General features: G+C 47.6%; 1 protein-coding gene across 3 annotated transcripts in view; it reads right to left on the bottom strand.

Moving 5' to 3' along the window:
* The window catches only part of LOC139277320 (cytosolic 10-formyltetrahydrofolate dehydrogenase-like), a 207,558-nt gene extending 188,832 nt beyond the window's left edge, over positions 1–18,726 (bottom strand). For all 3 annotated transcript variants that reach the window (XM_070895630.1, XM_070895632.1, XM_070895633.1), the window contains exons 1-4: positions 18,638–18,726; positions 15,705–15,855; positions 11,807–12,041; positions 9,302–9,467 (exon numbers count right to left, since the gene is read on the bottom strand). In XM_070895630.1, the coding sequence (XP_070751731.1) occupies positions 9,302–9,467; positions 11,807–12,041; positions 15,705–15,831 (528 nt within the window). In that variant the 5' untranslated portion in view covers positions 15,832–15,855; positions 18,638–18,726. The remainder of the gene's footprint in view (positions 1–9,301; positions 9,468–11,806; positions 12,042–15,704; positions 15,856–18,637) is intronic.
* Between the last annotated feature and the right edge of the window lie 583 nt (positions 18,727–19,309).

Genomic DNA, 19,309 nt, shown 5'->3' with positions numbered 1-19,309 from the left:
GTGTCTCTCAGTGTATCGATCAATCTGCCTGTCTCTCAGTGTATCTATCAATCTCTCTGTCTCTCAGTGTATCTAAGAATCTGCCTGTGTGTCTCTCAGTGTATCTATCAATCTGCCTGTCTCTCAGTGTATCTATCAATCTGCCTGTGTGTCTCTCAGTGTATCTATCAATCTGCCTGTCTCTCCGTGTATCTATCATTCGGCCTGTCTCTCAGTGTATCTATCAATCTGCCTGTGTGTCTCTCAGTGTATCTATCAATCTGCCTTTCTCTCAGTGTATCTATCAATCTGCCAGTGTGTCTCTCAGTGTATCTATCAATCTGTCTGTCTCTAAATGTATCTATCATTCGGCCTGTCTCTCAGTGTATCTATCAATCTGCCTGTGTGTCTCTCAGTGTATCGATCAATCTGCCTGTGTGTCTCCCAGTGTATCGATCAATCTGCCTCTGTGTCTCTCAGTGCATCTATCAATCTGCCTGTGTGTCTCTCAGTGTATCTATCAATCTGCCTGGCTCTCAGTGTATCGATCAATCTGCCTATCTCTCAGTGTATCGATCAATCTGCCTGTCTCTCAGTGTACCTATCAATCTGCCTGTCTCAGATTGTATCGATCAATCTGCCAGTCTCTCAGTATATCTATCAATCTGCCTGTCTCTCAGTGCATCTAGCAATCTGCTTGTCTCTCAGTGTATCTATCAATCTGCCTGTGTGCCTCTCAGTGTATCTATCAATCTGCCTGTGTGTCGCTCAGTGTATCGATCAAACAGCCTGTGTGTCTCTCATTGTATCTATCAGTCTACCTGTGTGTCTCTCAGTGTATCGATAAATCTGCCTGTGTGTCTCTCAGTGTATCTAGCAATCTTCCTGTGTGTCTCTCAGTGCATCTATCAATCTGACTGTTTCTCAGTGTATCTATCAATCTTCCTGTTTCTCACTGTATCTAACACTCTGCCTGTGTGTCTCTCAGTGTATCTATCAATCTGCCTGTCTCTCAGTGTATCTATCAATCTGCCTAAGTGTATCTCAGTGTATCTATCAATCTGCCTATGTGTCTCTCAGTGTATCTCTCAATCGGCCTCTCTCTCAATGTATCTGTGATTCTGCCTGTGTGTCTCTCAGTGTATCGATCAATCTGCCTGTGTGTCTCTCAGTGTATCTATCAATCTGCCTGTGTGTCTCTCAGTGTATCGATCAATCTGCCTGTGTGTCCCACAGTGCATCTATCAATCTGCCAGTGTGTCTCTCAGTCTATCTATCAATCCGCCCGTGAGTCTCTCAGTGTATCTATCAATCTGCCCGTGTGTCTCTCAGTTTATCTATCAATCTGCCTGTCTCTCACTGTATCTTTCAATCTGCTTGTGTGTCTCTCAGTGTATGTATCAATCTGCCTGTCTCTCAGTGTATTTATCAATCTGCCTGTCTGTCTCTCAGTGTATCTATCAATCTGCCTGTCTCTCAGTGTATCTATCAATCTCCCTGTCTCTCAGTGTATCTATCAATCTGCTTGTCTCTCAGTGCATCTATCAATCTGCCTATGTGTCTCTCAGTATATCGATCAATCTGCCTGTCTCTCAGTATATTTATCAATCTGCCTGTCTCTCAATGTCTCTATCAATCTGCCTGTGTGTCTCTCAGCGTATCTATCAATCTGCCTGTCTTTCAGAGTATCGAACAAACTGCCTGTGTGTCTCTCAGTGTATCTATCAATCTGCCTGACTCTCAGTGTATCTACCCAGCAGCTTGTGTGTCACTCAGTGTATATATCAATATGCCTTTCACTCAGTGTATCTATCAATCTGCCTGTGTGACTCTCAGTGTATCTATCAATCTGCCTGTGTGTCCCTCAGTGCATCTATCAATCTGCCAGTGTGTCTCTCAGTCTATCTATCAATCCGCCCGTGAGTCTCTCAGTGTATCTATCAATCTGCCTGTGTGTCTCTTAGTGTATCTATCAATCGGTCTGTCTCTCAGTGTATCTATCAATCTGCATGTCTCTCACTGTATCTATCAATCTGCCTGTGTGTCGCTCAGTATATCGATCAAACAGCCTGTGTGTCTCTCATTGTATCTATCAATCTGTCTGTGTGTCTCTCAGTGTATCTATCAATCTGCCTGTGTGTCTCTCAGTGTATCGATCAATCTGCCTGTCTCTCAGTGTATCTATCAATCTGCCTATGTGTCTCTCAGTGTATCTATCAATCTGCCTATGTGTCTCTCAGTGTATCTATCAATCTGCCTGTCTCTCAGTGTATCTATCAATCTGCCTATGTGTCTCTCAATGTATCTATCAATCTGCCTATGTGTCTCTCAGTGTATCTATCAATCTCCCTGTCTCTCACTGTATCTATCAATCTGCCTGTCTCTCAATGTCTCTATCAATCTGCCTGTGTGTATCTCAGTGTATCTATCAATCTGCCTGTCTCTCAGTGCATCTATCAATCTGCCTGTGTGTCTCTCAGTGTATCTAACAATCTGCCTGTCTGTCTCTCAGTGTATCTAGCAATCTGCCTGTGTGTCACTCAGTGTATATATCAATCTGCCTGTCTCTCAGTGTATCCATCAATCTGCCTGTGTGCCTCTCCGTGTATCTATCAATCTGCCCGTGTGTCTCTCAGTGTATCTATCAATCTGTCTGTCTCTCAGTGTATCTATCAATCGGCATATCTCTCAGTGTATCTGTGAATCTGCCTGTGTGTCTCTCAGTGTATCGATCAATCTGCCTGTGTTTCTCTCAGTGTATCTATCAATCTGCCTGTGTGTCTCTCAGTGTATCGATCAATCTGCCTGTGTGTCCCTCAGTGCATCTATCAATCTGCCAGTGTGTCTCTCAGTCTATCTATCAATCCGCCCGTGAGTCTCTCAGTGTATCTATCAATCTGCCAGTGTGTCTCTCAGTGTATCTATCAATCTGCCTATGTGTCTCTCAGTGTATCTATCAATCTGCCTGTCTCTCAGTGTATCTATCAATCTGCCTATGTGTCTCTCAGTGTATCTATCAATCTGCCTATGTGTCTCTCAGTGTATCTATCAATCTCCCTGTCTCTCAGTGTATCTATCAATCTGCTTGTCTCTCAGTGTATCTATCAATCTGCCTATGTGTCTCTCAGTGTATCTATCAATCTGCCTGTCTCTCAGTGCATCTATCAATCTGCCTGTGTGTCTCTCAGTGTATCTATCAATCTGCCTGTGTGTCTCTCAGTGTATCTATCAATCCGCCTGTCTCTCAGTGTATCTATCAATCTGTCTGTCTCTCAGTGTATCTATCAATCGGCCTATCTCTCAGTGTATCTGTGAAACTGCCTGTGTGTCTCTCAGTGTATCGATCAATCTGCCTGTGTGTTCTCAGTTTATCTATCAATCCGCCCGTGAGTCTCTCAGTGTATCTATCAATCTGCCTGTGTGTCTCTCAGTGTATCTATCAATCTGGCTGTCTCTCACTGTATCTATCAATCTGCCTGTGTGTCTCTCAGTGTATGTATCAATCTGCCTGTCTCTCAGTGTATTTATCAATCTGCCTGTCTGTCTCTCAGTGTATCTATCAATCTGCCTGTCTCTCAGTGTATCTATCAATCTCCCTGTCTCTCAGTGTATCTATCAATCTGCTTGTCTCTCAGTTCATCTATCAATCTGCCTCTGTGTCTCTCAGTGTACCTATCAATCTGCCTGTGTGTCTCTCAATGTATCTATCAATCTGCCTGTCTTTCAGAGTATCGAACAAACTGCCTGTGTGTCTCTCAGTGTATCTATCAATCTGCCTGACTCTCAGTGTATCTACCCAGCAGCTTGTGTGTCACTCAGTGTATATATCAATATGCCTTTCACTCAGTGTATCCATCAATCTGCCTGTGTGCCTCTCAGTGTATCTATCAATCTGCCTGTGTGTCCCTCAGTGCATCTATCAATCTGCCAGTGTGTCTCACAGTCTATCTATCAATCTGCCCGTGAATCTCTCAGTGTATCTATCAATCTTCTCGTGTGTCTCTTAGTGTATCTATCAATCTGTCTGTCTCTCAGTGTATCTATCAATCTGCATGTCTCTCACTGTATCTATCAATATGCCTGTGTGTCGTTCAGTATATCGATCAAACAGCCTGTGTGTCTCTCATTGTATCTATCAATATGTCTGTGTGTCTCTCAGTGAATCTATCAATCTGCCTTTGTGTCTCTCAGTGTATCGATCAATCTGCCTGTCTCTCAGTGTATCTATCAATCGGCCTATGTGCCTCTCAGTGTATCTATCAATCTGCCTGTGTGTCTCTCAGTGTATCTATCAATCTGCCTGTCTCTCAGTGTATCTATCAATCTGCCTATGTGTCTCTCAGTCTATCTATCAATCTGCCTATGTGTCTCTCAGTGTATCGATCAATCTCCCTGTCTCTCAGTGTATCTATCAATCTGCTTGTCTCTCAGTGTATCTATCAATCTGCTTGTCTCTCAGTGTATCTATCAATCTGCCTATGTGTCTCTCACTGTATCTATCAATCTGCCTGTCTCTCAATGTCTCTATCAATCTGCCTCTGTGTCTCTCAGTGTATCTATCAATCTGCCTGTCTCTCAATGTATCTATCAATCTGCCTGTGTGTCTCTCAATGTATCTATCAATCTGCCTGTGTGTCTCTCAGTGTATCTATCAATCTGCCTGTCTCTCAGTGTATCTATCAATCTGCCTGTGTGTCCCACAGTGCATCTATCAATCTGCCAGTGTGTCTCTCAGTCTATCTATCAATCTGCCCGTGAGTCTCTCAGTGTATCTATCAATCTGCCCGTGTGTCTCTTAGTGTATCTATCAATCTGTCTGTCTCTCAGTGTATCTATCAATCTGCATGTCTCTCACTGTATCTATCAATCTGCCTGTGTGTCGCTCAGTATATCGATCAAACAGCCTGTGTGTCTCTCATTGTATCTATCAATCTGTCTGTGTGTCTCTCAGTGTATCTATCAATCTGCCTATGTGTCTCTCAGTGTATCTATCAATCTCCCTGTCTCTCAGTGTATCTATCAACCTGCTTGTCTCTCAGTGTATCTATCAATCTGCCTATGTGTCTCTCAGTGTATCTATCAATCTGCCTGTCTCTCAGTGCATCTATCAATCTGCCTGTGTGTCTCTCAGTGTATCTATCAATCTGCCTGTGTGTCTCTCAGTGTATCTATCAAACCGCCTGTCTCTCAGTGTATCTATCAATATGCCTGTGTGTCTCTCAGTGTATCTATCAATCTGCCTGTCTTTCAGAGTATCGAACAAACTGCCTGTGTGTCTCTCAGTGTATATATCAATCTGCCTGTCTTTCAGAGTATCGAACAAACTGCCTGTGTGTCTCTCAGTGTATATATCAATCTGCCTTTCTCTCAGTGTATCTATCAATCTGCCAGTGTGTCTCTCAGTGTATCTATCAATATGCCTGTGTGTCTCTCAGTGTATCTATCAATCTACCTGTCTTTCAGAGTATCGAACAAACTGCCTGTGTGTCTCTCAGTGTATATATCAATCTGCCTTTCTCTCAGTGTATCTATCAATCTGCCAGTGTGTCTCTCAGTATATCTATCAATCTGTCTGTCTCTCAGTGTATCTATCAATCGGCATGTCTCTCAGTGTATCTATCAATCTGCCTGTGTGTCTCTCAGTGTATCGATCAATCTGCCTGTCTCTCAGTGTATCTATCAATCTCTCTGTCTCTCAGTGTATCTAAGAATCTGCCTGTGTGTCTCTCAGTGTATCTATCAATCTGCCTGTCTCTCAGTGTTTCTATCAATCTGCCTGTGTGTCTCTCAGTGTATCTATCAATCTGCCTGTCTCTCCGTGTATCTATCAATCTGCCTGTGTGTCTCTCAGTGTATCTATCAATCTGCCTGTCGCTCAGTGTATCTAACACTCTGCCTGTGTGTCTCTCAGTTTATCTATCAATGTGCCGTGTGTTTTGCAGTGTATCTATCAATCTGCCTGTCTCTCAATATACCTATCAATCTGCCTGTCTCTCAGTGTATCAATCAATCTGCGTGTGTGACTCTCAGTGTATCTAACAATCTGCCTGTCTGTCTCTCAGTGCATCTATCAATCTGCCAGTGTGTCTCTCAGATTATCAATCAATCCGCCCGTGTGTCTCTCAGTGTATCTATCAATCTGCCCGTGTGTCTCTCAGTGTATCTATCAATCTGTCTGTCTCTCAGTGTATCTATCAATCGGTCTATCTCTCAGTGTATCTGTGAATCTGCCTGTGTGTCTCTCAGTGTATATATCAATCTGCCTTTCTCTCAGTGTATCTATCAATCTGCCAGTGTGTCTCTCAGTGTATCTATCAATCTGTCTGTCTCTCAGTGTATCTATCAATCGGCATGTCTCTCAGTGTATCTATCAATCTGCCTGTGTGTCTCTCAGTGTATCGATTAATCTGCCTTTCTCTCAGTGTATCGATCAATCTCTCTGTCTCTCAGTGTATCTAAAAATCTGCCTGTGTGTCTCTCAGTGTATCTATCAATCTGCCTGTCTCTCAGTGTATCTATCAATCTGCCTGTGTGTCTCTCAGTGTATCTATCAATCTGCCTGTCTCTCAATGTATCTATCAATCTGCCTGTGTGTCTCTCAGTGTATCTATCAATCTGCCTGTCTCTCCGTGTATCTATCAATCTGCCTGTGTGTCTCTCAGTGTATCTATCAATCTGCCTGTCGCTCAGTGTATCTAACACTCTGCCTGTGTGTCTCTCAATTTATCTATCAATGTGCCGTGTGTTTCGCAGTGTATCTATCAATCTGCCTGTCTCTCGATATACCTATCAATCTGCCTGTCTCTCAGTGTATCAATCAATCTGCGTGTGTGACTCTCAGTGTATCTAACAATCTGCCTCTCTGTCTCTCAGTGCATCTATCAATCTGCCAGTGTGTCTCTCAGATTATCAATCAATCCGCCCGTGTGTCTCTCAGTGTATCTATCAATCTGCCCGTGTGTCTCTCAGTGTATCTATCAATCTGTCTGTCTCTCAGTGTATCTATCAATCGGTCTATCTCTCAGTGTATCTGTGAATCTGCCTGTGTGTCTCTCAGTGTATCGATCAATCTGCCTGTGTGTCTCTCAGTGTATCTAACAATCTGCCTGTGTGTCTCTTAGTGTATCTGTCAATCTGTCTGTCTCTCAGTGTATCTATCAATCTGCCTGTCTCTCACTGTATCTATCAATCTGCCTGTGTGTCTCTCAGTGTATCGATCAATCTGCCTGTCTCTCAGTGTATCTATCAATCTCCCTGTCTCTCAATGTACCTATCCATCTGACTGTGTGTCTCTCAGTGCATCTATCAATCTGCCTGTGTATTTCTCAGTGTATCTATTGATCTGCCTATGTGTCTCTCAGTGTATCTAACAATCTGCATGTGTGTCTCTCAGTGTATCTATCGATCTGCCTGTGTGTCTCTCAATGTATCTAACATTCTGCCTGTGTGTCTCTCAATGTATCTAACAATCTGCCTGTGTGTCTCTCAGTGTATCTATCGATCTTCCTGGGTGTCTCTCAATGTATCTAACAATCTGCCTGTGTGACTCTCAGTGTATCTATCAATTTGCCTGTCTCTCAGTGTATCTATCAATCTGCCCGTGTGTCTCCCAGTGTATCTATCAATCTGCCTGTGTGTCTCTCAGTGTATCTATCAATGTGCCTGTGTGTCTCTCAGTGTATCTATCAATCTGCCTGTGTGTCTTTCAGTGTATCCATCAATCTGCCTGTTTCTCAGTGTATCTAACAATCTCTCTCTGTGTCTTTCAGTGTATCTATCAATCTGCCTGTGTGTCTCTCATTGTATATATCAATCTGCCTGTCTCTCAGTGTATCTATCAATCTGCCTGTGTCTCTCTCAGTGTATCTATCAATCTGCCTGTGTGTCTTTCAGTGTATCTATCAATCTGCTTGTGTGTCTCTCAGTGTATCTATCAATCTGCCTGTGTGTCTTTCAGTGTATCCATCAATCTGCCTGTCTCTCAGTGTATCTATCAATCTGCCTGTGTGTCTCTCAGTTTATCTATCAATCTGCCTGTTTCTCAGTGTATCTAACAATCTCTCTATGTGTCTTTCAGTGTTTCTATCAATCTGCCCGTGTGTCTATCATTGTATATATCAATCTGCCTGTCTTTCAGTGTATCTATCAATCTGCTTGTGTGTCTCTCAGTGTATCTATCAATCTGCCTATGTGTCTCTCAGTGTATCTATCAATCTGCCTGTGAGTCTCTCAGTGTGTATATCAATCTGCCTGTCTCTCAGTGTATCTCACAATCTGCCTGTGTGTCTCTCAGTGTATCTATTGATCTTCCTGGGTGTCTCTCAGTGTATCTAAAAATCTGCCTGTGTGACTCTCAGTGTATCTATCAATTTGCCTGTCTCTCAGTGTATCTATCAATCTGCCCGTGTGTCTCCCAGTGTATCTATCAATGTGCCTGTGTGTCTCTCAGTGTATCTATCAATCTGCCTGTGTGTCTTTCAGTGTATCCATCAATCTGCCTGTTTCTCAGTGTATCTAACAATCTCTCTCTGTGTCTTTCAGTGTATCTATCAATCTGCCTGTGTGTCTCTCATTGTATATATCAATCTGCCTGTCTCTCAGTGTATCTATCAATCTGCCTGTGTCTCTCTCAGTGTATCTATCAATCTGCCTGTGTGTCTTTCAGTGTATCTATCAATCTGCTTGTGTGTCTCTCAGTGTATCTATCAATCTGCCTGTGTGTCTTTCAGTGTATCTATCAATCTGCTTGTGTGTCTCTCAGTGTATCTATCAATCTGCCTGTGTGTCTTTCAGTGTATCCATCAATCTGCCTGTCTCTCAGTGTATCTATCAATCTGCCTGTGTGTCTCTCAGTTTATCTATCAATCTGCCTGTTTCTCAGTGTATCTAACAATCTCTCTATGTGTCTTTCAGTGTATCTATCAATCTGCCCGTGTGTCTATCATTGTATATATCAATCTGCCTGTCTTTCAGTGTATCTATCAATCTGCTTGTGTGTCTCTCAGTGTATCTATCAATCTGCCTATGTGTCTCTCAGTGTATCTATCAATCTGCCTGTGAGGCTCTCAGTGTGTATATCAATCTGCCTGTCTCTCAGTGTATCTCACAATCTGCCTGTGTGTCTCTCAGTGTACCTAACACTCTGCTTGTGTGTCTCTCAGTTGTGTCTATCAATCTGCCGTTGCGTCTCTCAGTGTATCTATCAATCTGTTGTTTGTCTCTCTCAGTGTCTCTCTGTCTCTCTCGATCCCTCGGATAACTTTGCGCTAACAACGAGGATTGAGTCTGCATCGTGTGATTCTGTGCATCACATGAGCCGTACCATGCCTGTTATTCCTTCCGGGAAGAGGAAGCGCTTGTACAAGGTATTGATGGTATCATCGGGAAGCACTTCACACGCCTTCTGCATGAGAATAGGGCCTGTGTCCAACCCATCGTCTGCCCAGAAAATACTGAACCCTCCTTTCTTATCTCCGTGTATCAGAGTCCTGCGGAAAAATAAATAAATCAGATGTAAGAACAGAAGAATTAGGAGCAGGAGTTGGCCATTCGGCCCCTCGAACCTGCTCCACCATTCAATGAGATCACGGCTGATCATCGACCTCAACTCCACTTTCCCACCCAATATCTATATCCCTTGATTCCTCGAGAGTCCAAAAACCTATCGATCACAGCCTTGAATATACTCAACGATTTAGCATCCATACCCCTCTGGTGCAGAGAATTCCAAATATTCACCACCCTCTGAGTGAAGAAATCTCTCCTCATCTCTGTCTTAAATGGTCGACCCCTTATCCTGAGACTGTGACCCCTAGTTCTAGACTCTCCAGCCAGAGGAAACATCGTCCCTGCATCTACCCTGTCAGTGCCCCTCAGAATCTTATATGTTTGAATGCGATCACATCTCATTCTTCTAAACTCCAGAGAGTATAGGTCCATTCTACACAATCTCTCCTCATAGGTCAGCCCTCTCATCACAGGAATCAATCTCCAAGGCAAGTATATCCTTCCTGAGATAAGGAGACCAAAACTGTGCACAGTACTCCAGGTGTGGTCTCACCAAATCACTAGATTGTGTGAGTGTGTGTGTGTGTGTGTGAGTGCCTGTGTGTGTGTGTGTGTGTGTGTGTGAGTACGTGTGTGTAAGTGTGTGTGTGTGAGTGTCGGGTGTGTGAGTGTGTGTGCGTGTGTGTGTCGGGTATGTGTGTGTGTGTGTGTGTGTGTGCATGTATATGTCGGCTGTGTGAGTGTGTGTGTGTACGTGTGTGCATCGGGTGTGTGTGTGCGTGTGTGTGTCGGGTGTATGTGTGTGTGTGTCGGGTGTGTGTGCGTGAGTGTGTGTGTGTGTGTTGGGTGAGAGTGTGTGAGTGTGTGTGTATGGGTGTGAGTGTGTGTGAGTGTGTGTGTGTGTGTGTGTGTGAGTGTGTTGGGTGAGTGTGTGTGTGTGCATGTGTGTGTCGGATGTATGTGTGTGTGTGTGTAAGTGTGTGTGTGTGTGAGTGTGTGTGTCCGTGAGTGTGTCTGGTGAGTGTGAGTGTGCATGAGTGTGCGTGAGTGTGTGTGTGTGTGTGTGTGTGTGTGTGTGTGAATGTGTGTGTGTGTGTGTGTGTGCGTGCATATGTCGGGTGTGTGTGTGTGTGTGTGTTGGGTGTGTGTGAGTGTGTGTGTGTGTGTGTGTGTGTATGTCATGTGTGTGTGTGTGTGTGTGTTGGGTGAGTGTGTGTGTGTGTGCATGTGTGTGTCGGGTGTGTGTGTGTTGTGTATATGTGTGTTGGGTGAGTGTGTTATGTGTGTGTGTCTTGTGTGTGTGTGCATGTGTGAGTGTGTGTATTGGGTGAGTGTGTGTGTGTGTCGGGTGTGTGTGTGTGTGTGAGTGTGAGTGTGTGTGTTGGGTGAGTGTGTGTGTGTGTCGGGTGTGTGTGTGTGTGTGTGTGTGTGTGTTTTGGGTGAGAGTGTGTGTGTGAAGTTCATATACTTGAAACGGAAAATTCACAGGGCTGTGGGGAAAGAGCGGGGGGAGTGGGACTGATTGGATCGCTCTTTCACAGAGCCGGCACAGGCTTGATGGGCCGAATGGCCTCCTTCTGTGCTGTAAGATTTTAAGTATTATCCAATTCCCTTTTGAAAGTTACTATTGAATCTGCTTCCACCGTCCTTTCAGGCAGCGCGTTCCAGATCACAACAACTCGCTGCGTAAAAACATTCTCCTCATCTCCCCTTTGGTTCTTTTGCCAATTACTTTCAATCTGTGGCCCCCAGTTAGCGACCCTCCTGGAAACAGTGTCTTCTTATTTACTCTATCAAAACCCGTCATGATTTTGAACACCTCTATTCAATCTCCTCTTAACCTTCTCTGTTCTAAGGAGAACAACCCCAGCTTCTCCAGTCTCTCCACGTAACATAGAAAGATAGAGACATAGGAAATAGGTGCAGGAGTAGGCCATTCGGCCCTTCGAGCCTGCACCACTATTCAATAAGATCATGGCTGACCATTCCCTCAGTACCCCTTTCCTGCTTTCTCTCCATACCCCTTGATCTCTTTAGCCATAAGGACCATAGCCAACTCTCTCTTGAATATATCTAACGAACTGGCATCAACAACTCTCTGCGGAAGAGAATTCCACAGGTTAACAACTCTCTGAGTGACTGAAGTCCCTTATCCCTGGGACCATTCTAGTAAATCTCCTGCACCCTGCCGAAGACATTCACATCCTTCCTACAAGGCGGTGCCCAGAATTGGACACAATATGCCAGCTGGGGCCTAACCAGCGATTTATAAAGGTTTACCATAAAGGTTCACTCCCCTAATATTCCGGGTTGCACTTACCAGTTGATCGCCGAGGCTCCCCTGTGCCTAGGCAGCAGCGACGGATGGTAGACGATGGAACCGTGCTTGGGGAAGTCAATCACTTCCATCGGAATGAACTGGGAGCAGAAAGGCATCACGTTCAGCTCCGCTCCAAGGCTCGAGTACTCGCTCACCACCTCCGTGATCGCCTTCCCTTTCACGCGCCAGCGGGCGTACTTGAACACGCGGGTGCCATCCTTCGCTCCTTCCGCAGCTGATGGGGAAATGTCGCAGAGGTTATTCGAGGCAGGACTCATCCTCAGCCACAGGCCGGTTGTGGCGATTTCTACCTGGCACGCAGCTCCCTCGGAGCACATGGAGAAACACCGCCCCCTGGTGTGGTAGATAGATCGTACAGCACAGAAACAGGCCATTCGGCCCAACTGCTCCGTGCCGGTGTTTATGCTCCACTCGAGCCTCCTCCCCCCTTCTTCATCTCACCCCATTAACATATCCTTCTATTCCTTTCTCACTCATGTGTTTATCCAGCTTCCCCTTAAATGTTTCTCTGCTATTCGCCTCAACCACTCCCTGTGGCAGCGAGTTCCACATCCTCACCATTCTCTGGGTAAAGAAGTTTCCACTGAATTCCTGATTGGATTAATTAGTGACCATCTTATATTGATGGCCCCTAGTTATGGTCTCTCCCTACAATTGGGAACATCTTCTCTGCATCTACCCTATCGAACCCTTTCATACTTTACAGATCTCTGTGAGCTCACCCCTTCGGCTGTCCTTTCCTAGAGAAAAGAGACCTAGCCTGTTCAAGTCCTTTTTATTTATTCTCAGGATGTTGGCGTCGCTGACAAGGCTCAGCATTTATTGCCCATCCCTAATTGCCCCTTGAGGAGTTGGTGGTGAGCCGCCTTCTTGAACCGCTGCAGTCCATGTGGTGAAGGTATCCCACAGTGCTGTTAGGGAGAGAGTTCCAGGATTCTGACCCAGTGACGATGAAGGAACGCCGATATATTTCCAAGTCAGGATGGTGTGTGACTTGGAGGGGAACGTGGAGGTGGTGGTGTTCCCATACACCTACTGCCCTTGTCCTTCTAGGTGGTAGAGGTAACTGATCATTATCACATTGCTGTACTTGGGTTCTTGTTGTAAGCAAATTGGCTGTCACGTTTCTGACATTACAACAGTGACATCACTTCAAAAAGTATTTCATTGGTTGTGAAGTACTTGGTGACATCCTGAGGTCATTTAAAATGCGATATCAATGAAAGTTCCTCTTTCATTGCATGGGGCGACCTGCCCAGCCCATGTCAGGACAGGACTGAGACTCCCACAGACCCATTTCATGTCGAACCCTTACCGGCACAAACAGAAACCCACATCCCATGTCTGGCTGAACGTAAACCAAGGTGCAAGTACAAAGGGCAATATGCCAAGCGCCTGTACCACCCATTGCCCTGGCACTCGCTAATGCTCTTCGAGCCTTGGCATCATCTTATCATAGATATATTGTTAGGGTAATTGGCTTCTTAAAGTTCAATGTCCATGGTACCTTTAGACAAACCGTACCAAGCAAGAGACCGTAACCACCCCCCCCAACCCCTAAAGACCACCCCCCTAGAGACCACACACAGCCCCAGAGACCAGCCCCCGTCAAAGACCCCCCCTTGTGACACACCACCTCAGAGACCCCACGCCCCCAGAGACCCCACCCCTCCAGAAACCTGACCCCCCCAGAGCCCATCCACCCAAGAGACATCCCTCCAGAGACCACCCCCCCAGAGACCACCCCCCCAAGAGACCACACACCCGAGACACCTCCCCGAGAAACAAACCTCCAGAGACCACCGTCCCAGAGACCACCGCCCCAGAGACCCGCCCCCGAGACCACACCCCAAGACCAGCCCTCCCCCCAGAGACCACCCACTCCAGACCACACACCCCAGAGACCACCCCCCAGAGACCATCGTCCCAGAGACCACCCCCCCCAGAGACCACCCCCTCCAGACCACACACCCCAGAGACCACCCCCCCAGAGACCACACCCCCAAGAGACCACATACCCGAGACCACACCCCGACCACACCCCCCAAAGACCACACACCCTAGAGACCACCCCCCCAGAGACCACACCCTCAAGAGACCACGCCCCCGAGATCACACCCCTGAGACCACACACCCCCAGTGACCACGCCCCTAGAGACCCCCCCCAAGAGACCACCCCCCCAGAGACACACACCCCCAGAGACCACCCCCCCAAGTGACCACACACCCGAGGCATCCCCCCGAGAAACACACCTCCAGAGACCACCTCCCCCAGAGACCATCCCCCCAGAGACCACACCCCCGAGACCACACCCCGAGACCACACCCCCCCCAGAGACCACCCCCCCAGACCACACACCCCAGAGACCACCCCCCAGAGACCACGCCCCCAAGACCACACCCCTGAGACCACCCTCCCCAGAGACCACGCCCTCAGACCACACCCTCCCAAAACCGACACCCCCGGAGACCCCAACCACCAGAGACCACACCCCTCAGAGATCACACCCCCCAGAGACCACACCCCCCTCCCCAGAGACCACATCCCCCAGAGACCACAGCCCCCAGAGACCACCCCCCCGAGAGACCACACCCCCCCAGAGACCACATCCCCCAGAGACACATCCCCAGATACCCCAACCCCCAGAGACCACACCCTCTTGGAGACCTCAACTCCCAGAGACACACTCCCCCAGAGACCACTCCCCCCAGAGGCCACCTCTCCCAGAGACCACAATCCCAGAGACCCCAACCCCCAGAGACACACACCCAGAGACACACTCCCCCAGAGACCACTGCCTCCAGAGACCCCAACCCCCAGAGACCACACCCCCTCAAAAACCCCAAGCCCCAGAGACCACACACCCAGAGACCACACCCCCCAGAGACCCCAACCCCCAAAGACCACACCCCCTCAGAGACCCCAAGCCCCAGAGACCACACCCCCTCAGAGACCCCAACCCCCAGAGACCCTAACCCCCAGAGACCCCAACCCCCAGAGACCCCAACCCCCAGAGACCACTGCCCCCAGAGGCCACCTCTCCCAGAGGCCACCTCCCCCAAAGACCCAAACCCCCAGAGACCACCCCACAGAGACCACAAACCCACAGAGGCCACCTCCGCCAGAGACCACACCACCAGAGACCCCAACCACCAGAGACCACACCTCCAAGAGACCACACCCCAGAGACCACACCCCAGAGACCACACCCGCAGAGACCCCAACCACCAGAGACCACACCCCTGAGACCACCCCCCAGAGACCATACACCCACAGAGGCCACCTCCCCCAGAGACCACACCCCCAGAGACCCCAACCACCAGAGACCATACCCCAGAGACCATACCCCAGAGACCATACCCCAGAGACCACACCCCAGAGACCACACCCGCAGAGACCCCAACCACCAGGGACCATACCTCAGAGACCATACCCCAGAGACCACCACCCCCAGAGACCACCCCCCCCAGAGATCACACCACCAAGACCACACCCCAGAGACCACACCCCTGAGATCACACCCGCAGAGACCCCAACCACCAGAGACCACACCCCTGAGACCACACCTCCAAGAGACCACACCCCTGAGACAACACCCCCCCAGAGACCACACCACCGAGACCACACCCCCAGAGACCCCAACCAACAGAGACCACACCCCTGAGACCACACCCCCAAGAGACCCCAAACCCCAGAGACCACTCCCCCAGAGACCCCAACCCCCAGAGACACATCCCCAGAGACCCAACCCCTCCTCCCAGAGACACACTCCCCCAGAGACACCCCCCCCCAGAGACCCCACCCCCCATAGACCCCACCTCCCCAGGGACCACACACCCCTCACCCCACTCCCCACCCCCATGTGATTGTACCCACCCAGAAGATCCTCTTTGCCATCTTTGTCCGGGATCGTGAATATTCCGACAATCTCGTGTCCCGCCTTTTTGAGTTCCTTGTACACCTCTTGGCCGAAGAGGCTCTGTCCAATCACAGCGATCTTCATCCTGCCTCACCAGCGAGCACAGACCTGCCAACACGGACATGAAGCAAACATCTGAAACTCCAACAGCAGCGCGACAAGGGAACACGTCATTCCTCCACACCATCTCCTAACCCCACAAAGCCCAGGCTCATCCCAGGTTTGAATCAGTGAGGCTCTTACAGAACTTCTCTCATAGTCCTGGACAGGGTACAGGAACAAACCTGCTCATCTGATAGACAACCATTGCTCATCCGAGCCTCCAACCTCTGGCTCTATATCTGTGCTACTTCCCTCCATGCTTATTTCCTCTTTTATTCTAGTGGTTCTAGAACTCTCTCCGTAAACCTCTCCACCTCTCTCTTCTCCTTTAAGTCGCTCCTTCAAACCGACCTCTTTGGCTATGCTTTTGGTCATCTGTCCTAATATCATCTTATGTGGCTCAGTGTCTAATTTTGTTTGATTATCACTCTTGTGAAGCACCTTGGGACATTTTACGATGTTAAAGGCACTATATAAATGCAAAATGTTGTTGTTCAATCTACGCTTCAAATCTGCTAAGCTTCACAATCTGCTGAAATGAAACCCCATTTTACATTTCATAGCAAGAGGTATAGAATATAAAAGTCTAGTTGCAGTAGTGTAATGGTAATAAGACCCTGTATTGGAGGACTGTGTGCAGTTTGAGGTTCCATATTAAAGGATGGATGTTGAGGCGATAGAGAGGGTAAAAAGCAGATTATTTTTTTCATTCATTCTGGGGATGTAAGTGTCGCTGCCAAGGCCGGCATTTATTGCCCATCCCTAATTGCCCCTTGAGAAGGTGGTGGTGAGCCGCCTTCTTGAACCGCTGCAGTCCGTGTGGTGAAGGTACTCCCACAGTGCTGTTAGGGAGGGAGTTCCAGGATTTTGACCCAGTGACGATGAAGGTACGGCGATATATTTCCAAGTCGAGTTGGTGTGTGACTTGGGAGGGGAACGTGGAGCTGGTGGTGTTCCCATGCGCCTGCTGCCCTAGGAGATAGAGGTCGCGGGTTTGGGAGGTGCTGTCGAAGAAGCCTTGGCGAGTTGCTGCAGTGCATCTTGTCGATGGTGCACACTGCAGCCACGGTGCGCCGGTGGTGGAGGGAGTGAATGTTTAAGATGCTGGATGGGGTGCCAATCAAGCGGGCTGCTTTGTCCTGGATGGTATTGAGTTTCTTGAATGTTGTTGGAGCTGCACTCATCCAGGCAAGTGGAGAGAACTGCATCACACTACTGACTTGTGCCTTGTAGATGGTGGACAGGAAAACAGTTGGTTCAAACTTTTGTTGGTGTTTCTCCAAATTCTGTGCAAAGAGGGCGTCTACTGGGTCAAGCCCCTTACACTGGCCAATCAGACACATGCATTACACAAGCCCCCGATTGGAATATTTGTGGAAGGTGGAGATTGGCCAAACTTTCTGGCGGTCACTGACCTTGGAGTCACCTGAGTGGCCAGGACACAGGCCAGTTAACCCCTGCACAAGGAACTGCAAGTCACCCGGCTCATTCAGCAATCCAGCAAAATAAAAGTAATATTCAACACTATTCGAATGTGAGATTCAGCACTGCTCCCATAAAGTCTATGGAAGGTCAAGAGTCACCGATAATTCACTGGTGTAAAGTCCTGTCCCTGCAGTACAGGCTCACACGAGGCACATGCTGAAGTCAAGGTCACTCAGGACCTGCACCTTTATTTCACAGCTCTCGAATGCCGCACTTGCCTGAGACCTGCCTTTATATACCTGTGTGGAACAGGTATGCAGTGTCTCCTGCAAGTGCACCCCTGGTGGTAAGGTATGCTTGTGGTTTTCAGGTCATATCTAGTTACAGTCATGTATAGCATGGTAAGATACAGTTATATACAGTAGTGTGAGATACATGACATCACCCTCCCCCAAGGTCTTATTGTCTTTATAGATTCAGTCTCTCAGGTGGTCTACGCTCTCGCGTGGAGCGTCTTAGTTGTGGTTCAGTTGTTTTCCTTGGTGCCTGTTTTTCTTTTGGTGTGATTGCTGGTATCTCGCCCGGGCTGTCTGTTTCGTGAGATACATGACAACTGGGAACTCTCACTTACAGTTAAAAATAGCAACAGATTATTTTCAAATGAGGTCGGAACGGGAGGATCGACTTCAAACCAAGACTTGAAATGAAGTTTTAAAAAACTTTTGGTAGCAAAGTTTGCAAAGTTTGTGTAACACGGCCAAAGAAGCAAAAACCCCGACTTTCCGTCAAACTGGAGTTTCCTGGAGTGGAGCCAATCCCAGGAGAGTCAGTGTGAGCTGGTTCAGCATGATCACTGGCAGGGGTGGCCATCGATCTCAGTCAGAGTGAAAGTTCCGCCACTTCCTGAAACCCGCACAAAGTTTGCATCAATATTCCAGGAAGGCACAAGGGACAAGAGTCCCTAGATTTAGTAAATGGGTCACTTCAGATCGAAATATAGAGAAGGTGGAGAGGCCGCTCCGGCTTAAATCAGCTGCCACTATGATTGAAATTATGTTTACACGGAATCAGAGTTTGTAATTTGTCCGTATCAACTTTAAAACCAGCCGAGATTTGCCCTTCTATTTGAGCCCAGTAAGTCGCAATATTAACTGTCCCGGGACCACTTTCCCCAAAGTTTTAAACGGTCCAATATTCCACTAGCTGCATGCAACAAATTAATTACTGCCCGAAATGTCAATGATTTCTTGCAGCTCCCAGTTTCTGCTTAAAGGTTCAAACAGAAAGAGACAGAGAGCCAAGTGTAAAACACTGACACTCAACTCGCTCCAAACTCCGATTTCAGGTTTTCGATGGGACTTACCAAGAAACACCCGTGTCCTTGCTCCCTGGGAGTTTGCAAACACTGCTGTCCGCCCTGTGTGCGAGTGTGTGTGTACCCACCGAATGGCTCCGCTCTCGGAAAGGGGAGAGAGAATGAGGCAGAATTGGGTCTTGGGGAATCAGGAGCAGAGGATTGGTTTGGCATCGAACCAGAGCCATTCCACAGGGCAAAGGAAGCGTCAGATAATGTTCAAAGTCAGTGTGCCAGCGAGCCAGTGATGACAGTAACTGGATTGTATTTTCATAAAAATGATTTCCCCCTGCAGTTCAGTATTGGAACTTCTACCTTGCTATCAAGATCATTGGTTCGAAACATAGAAAATAGGTGCAGGAGTAGGCCATTCGGCCCTTCGAGCCTACACGCCATTCAAAAAGATCATGGCTGATCATTCCCTCAGTACCCCTTTCCTGCTTTCTCTCCATACCCCTTGATCCCTTTAGCCATAAGGGCCATATCTAACTCCCTCTTGAATATATCCAACGATATATTCCACAGGCTTACAACTCTCTGAGTGAAGAAATTTCTCATCTCGGTCTTAAATGGCTTATCCCTTATCCTTAGACTGTGACCCCTGGTTCTGGACTTCCCCAACATCGGGAACATTCTTCCTGCATCTAACCTGTCCAATTTTGTCAGAATTTTATATGTTTC

The sequence above is a fragment of the Pristiophorus japonicus genome, chromosome 12 (assembly GCF_044704955.1).
Source record: "Pristiophorus japonicus isolate sPriJap1 chromosome 12, sPriJap1.hap1, whole genome shotgun sequence".
Lineage (NCBI taxonomy): Eukaryota > Metazoa > Chordata > Chondrichthyes > Pristiophoridae > Pristiophorus > Pristiophorus japonicus.
The sequence above is the reverse complement of the archived record's forward strand: the minus strand, read 5'-3'. Positions and strand labels throughout refer to the sequence as shown.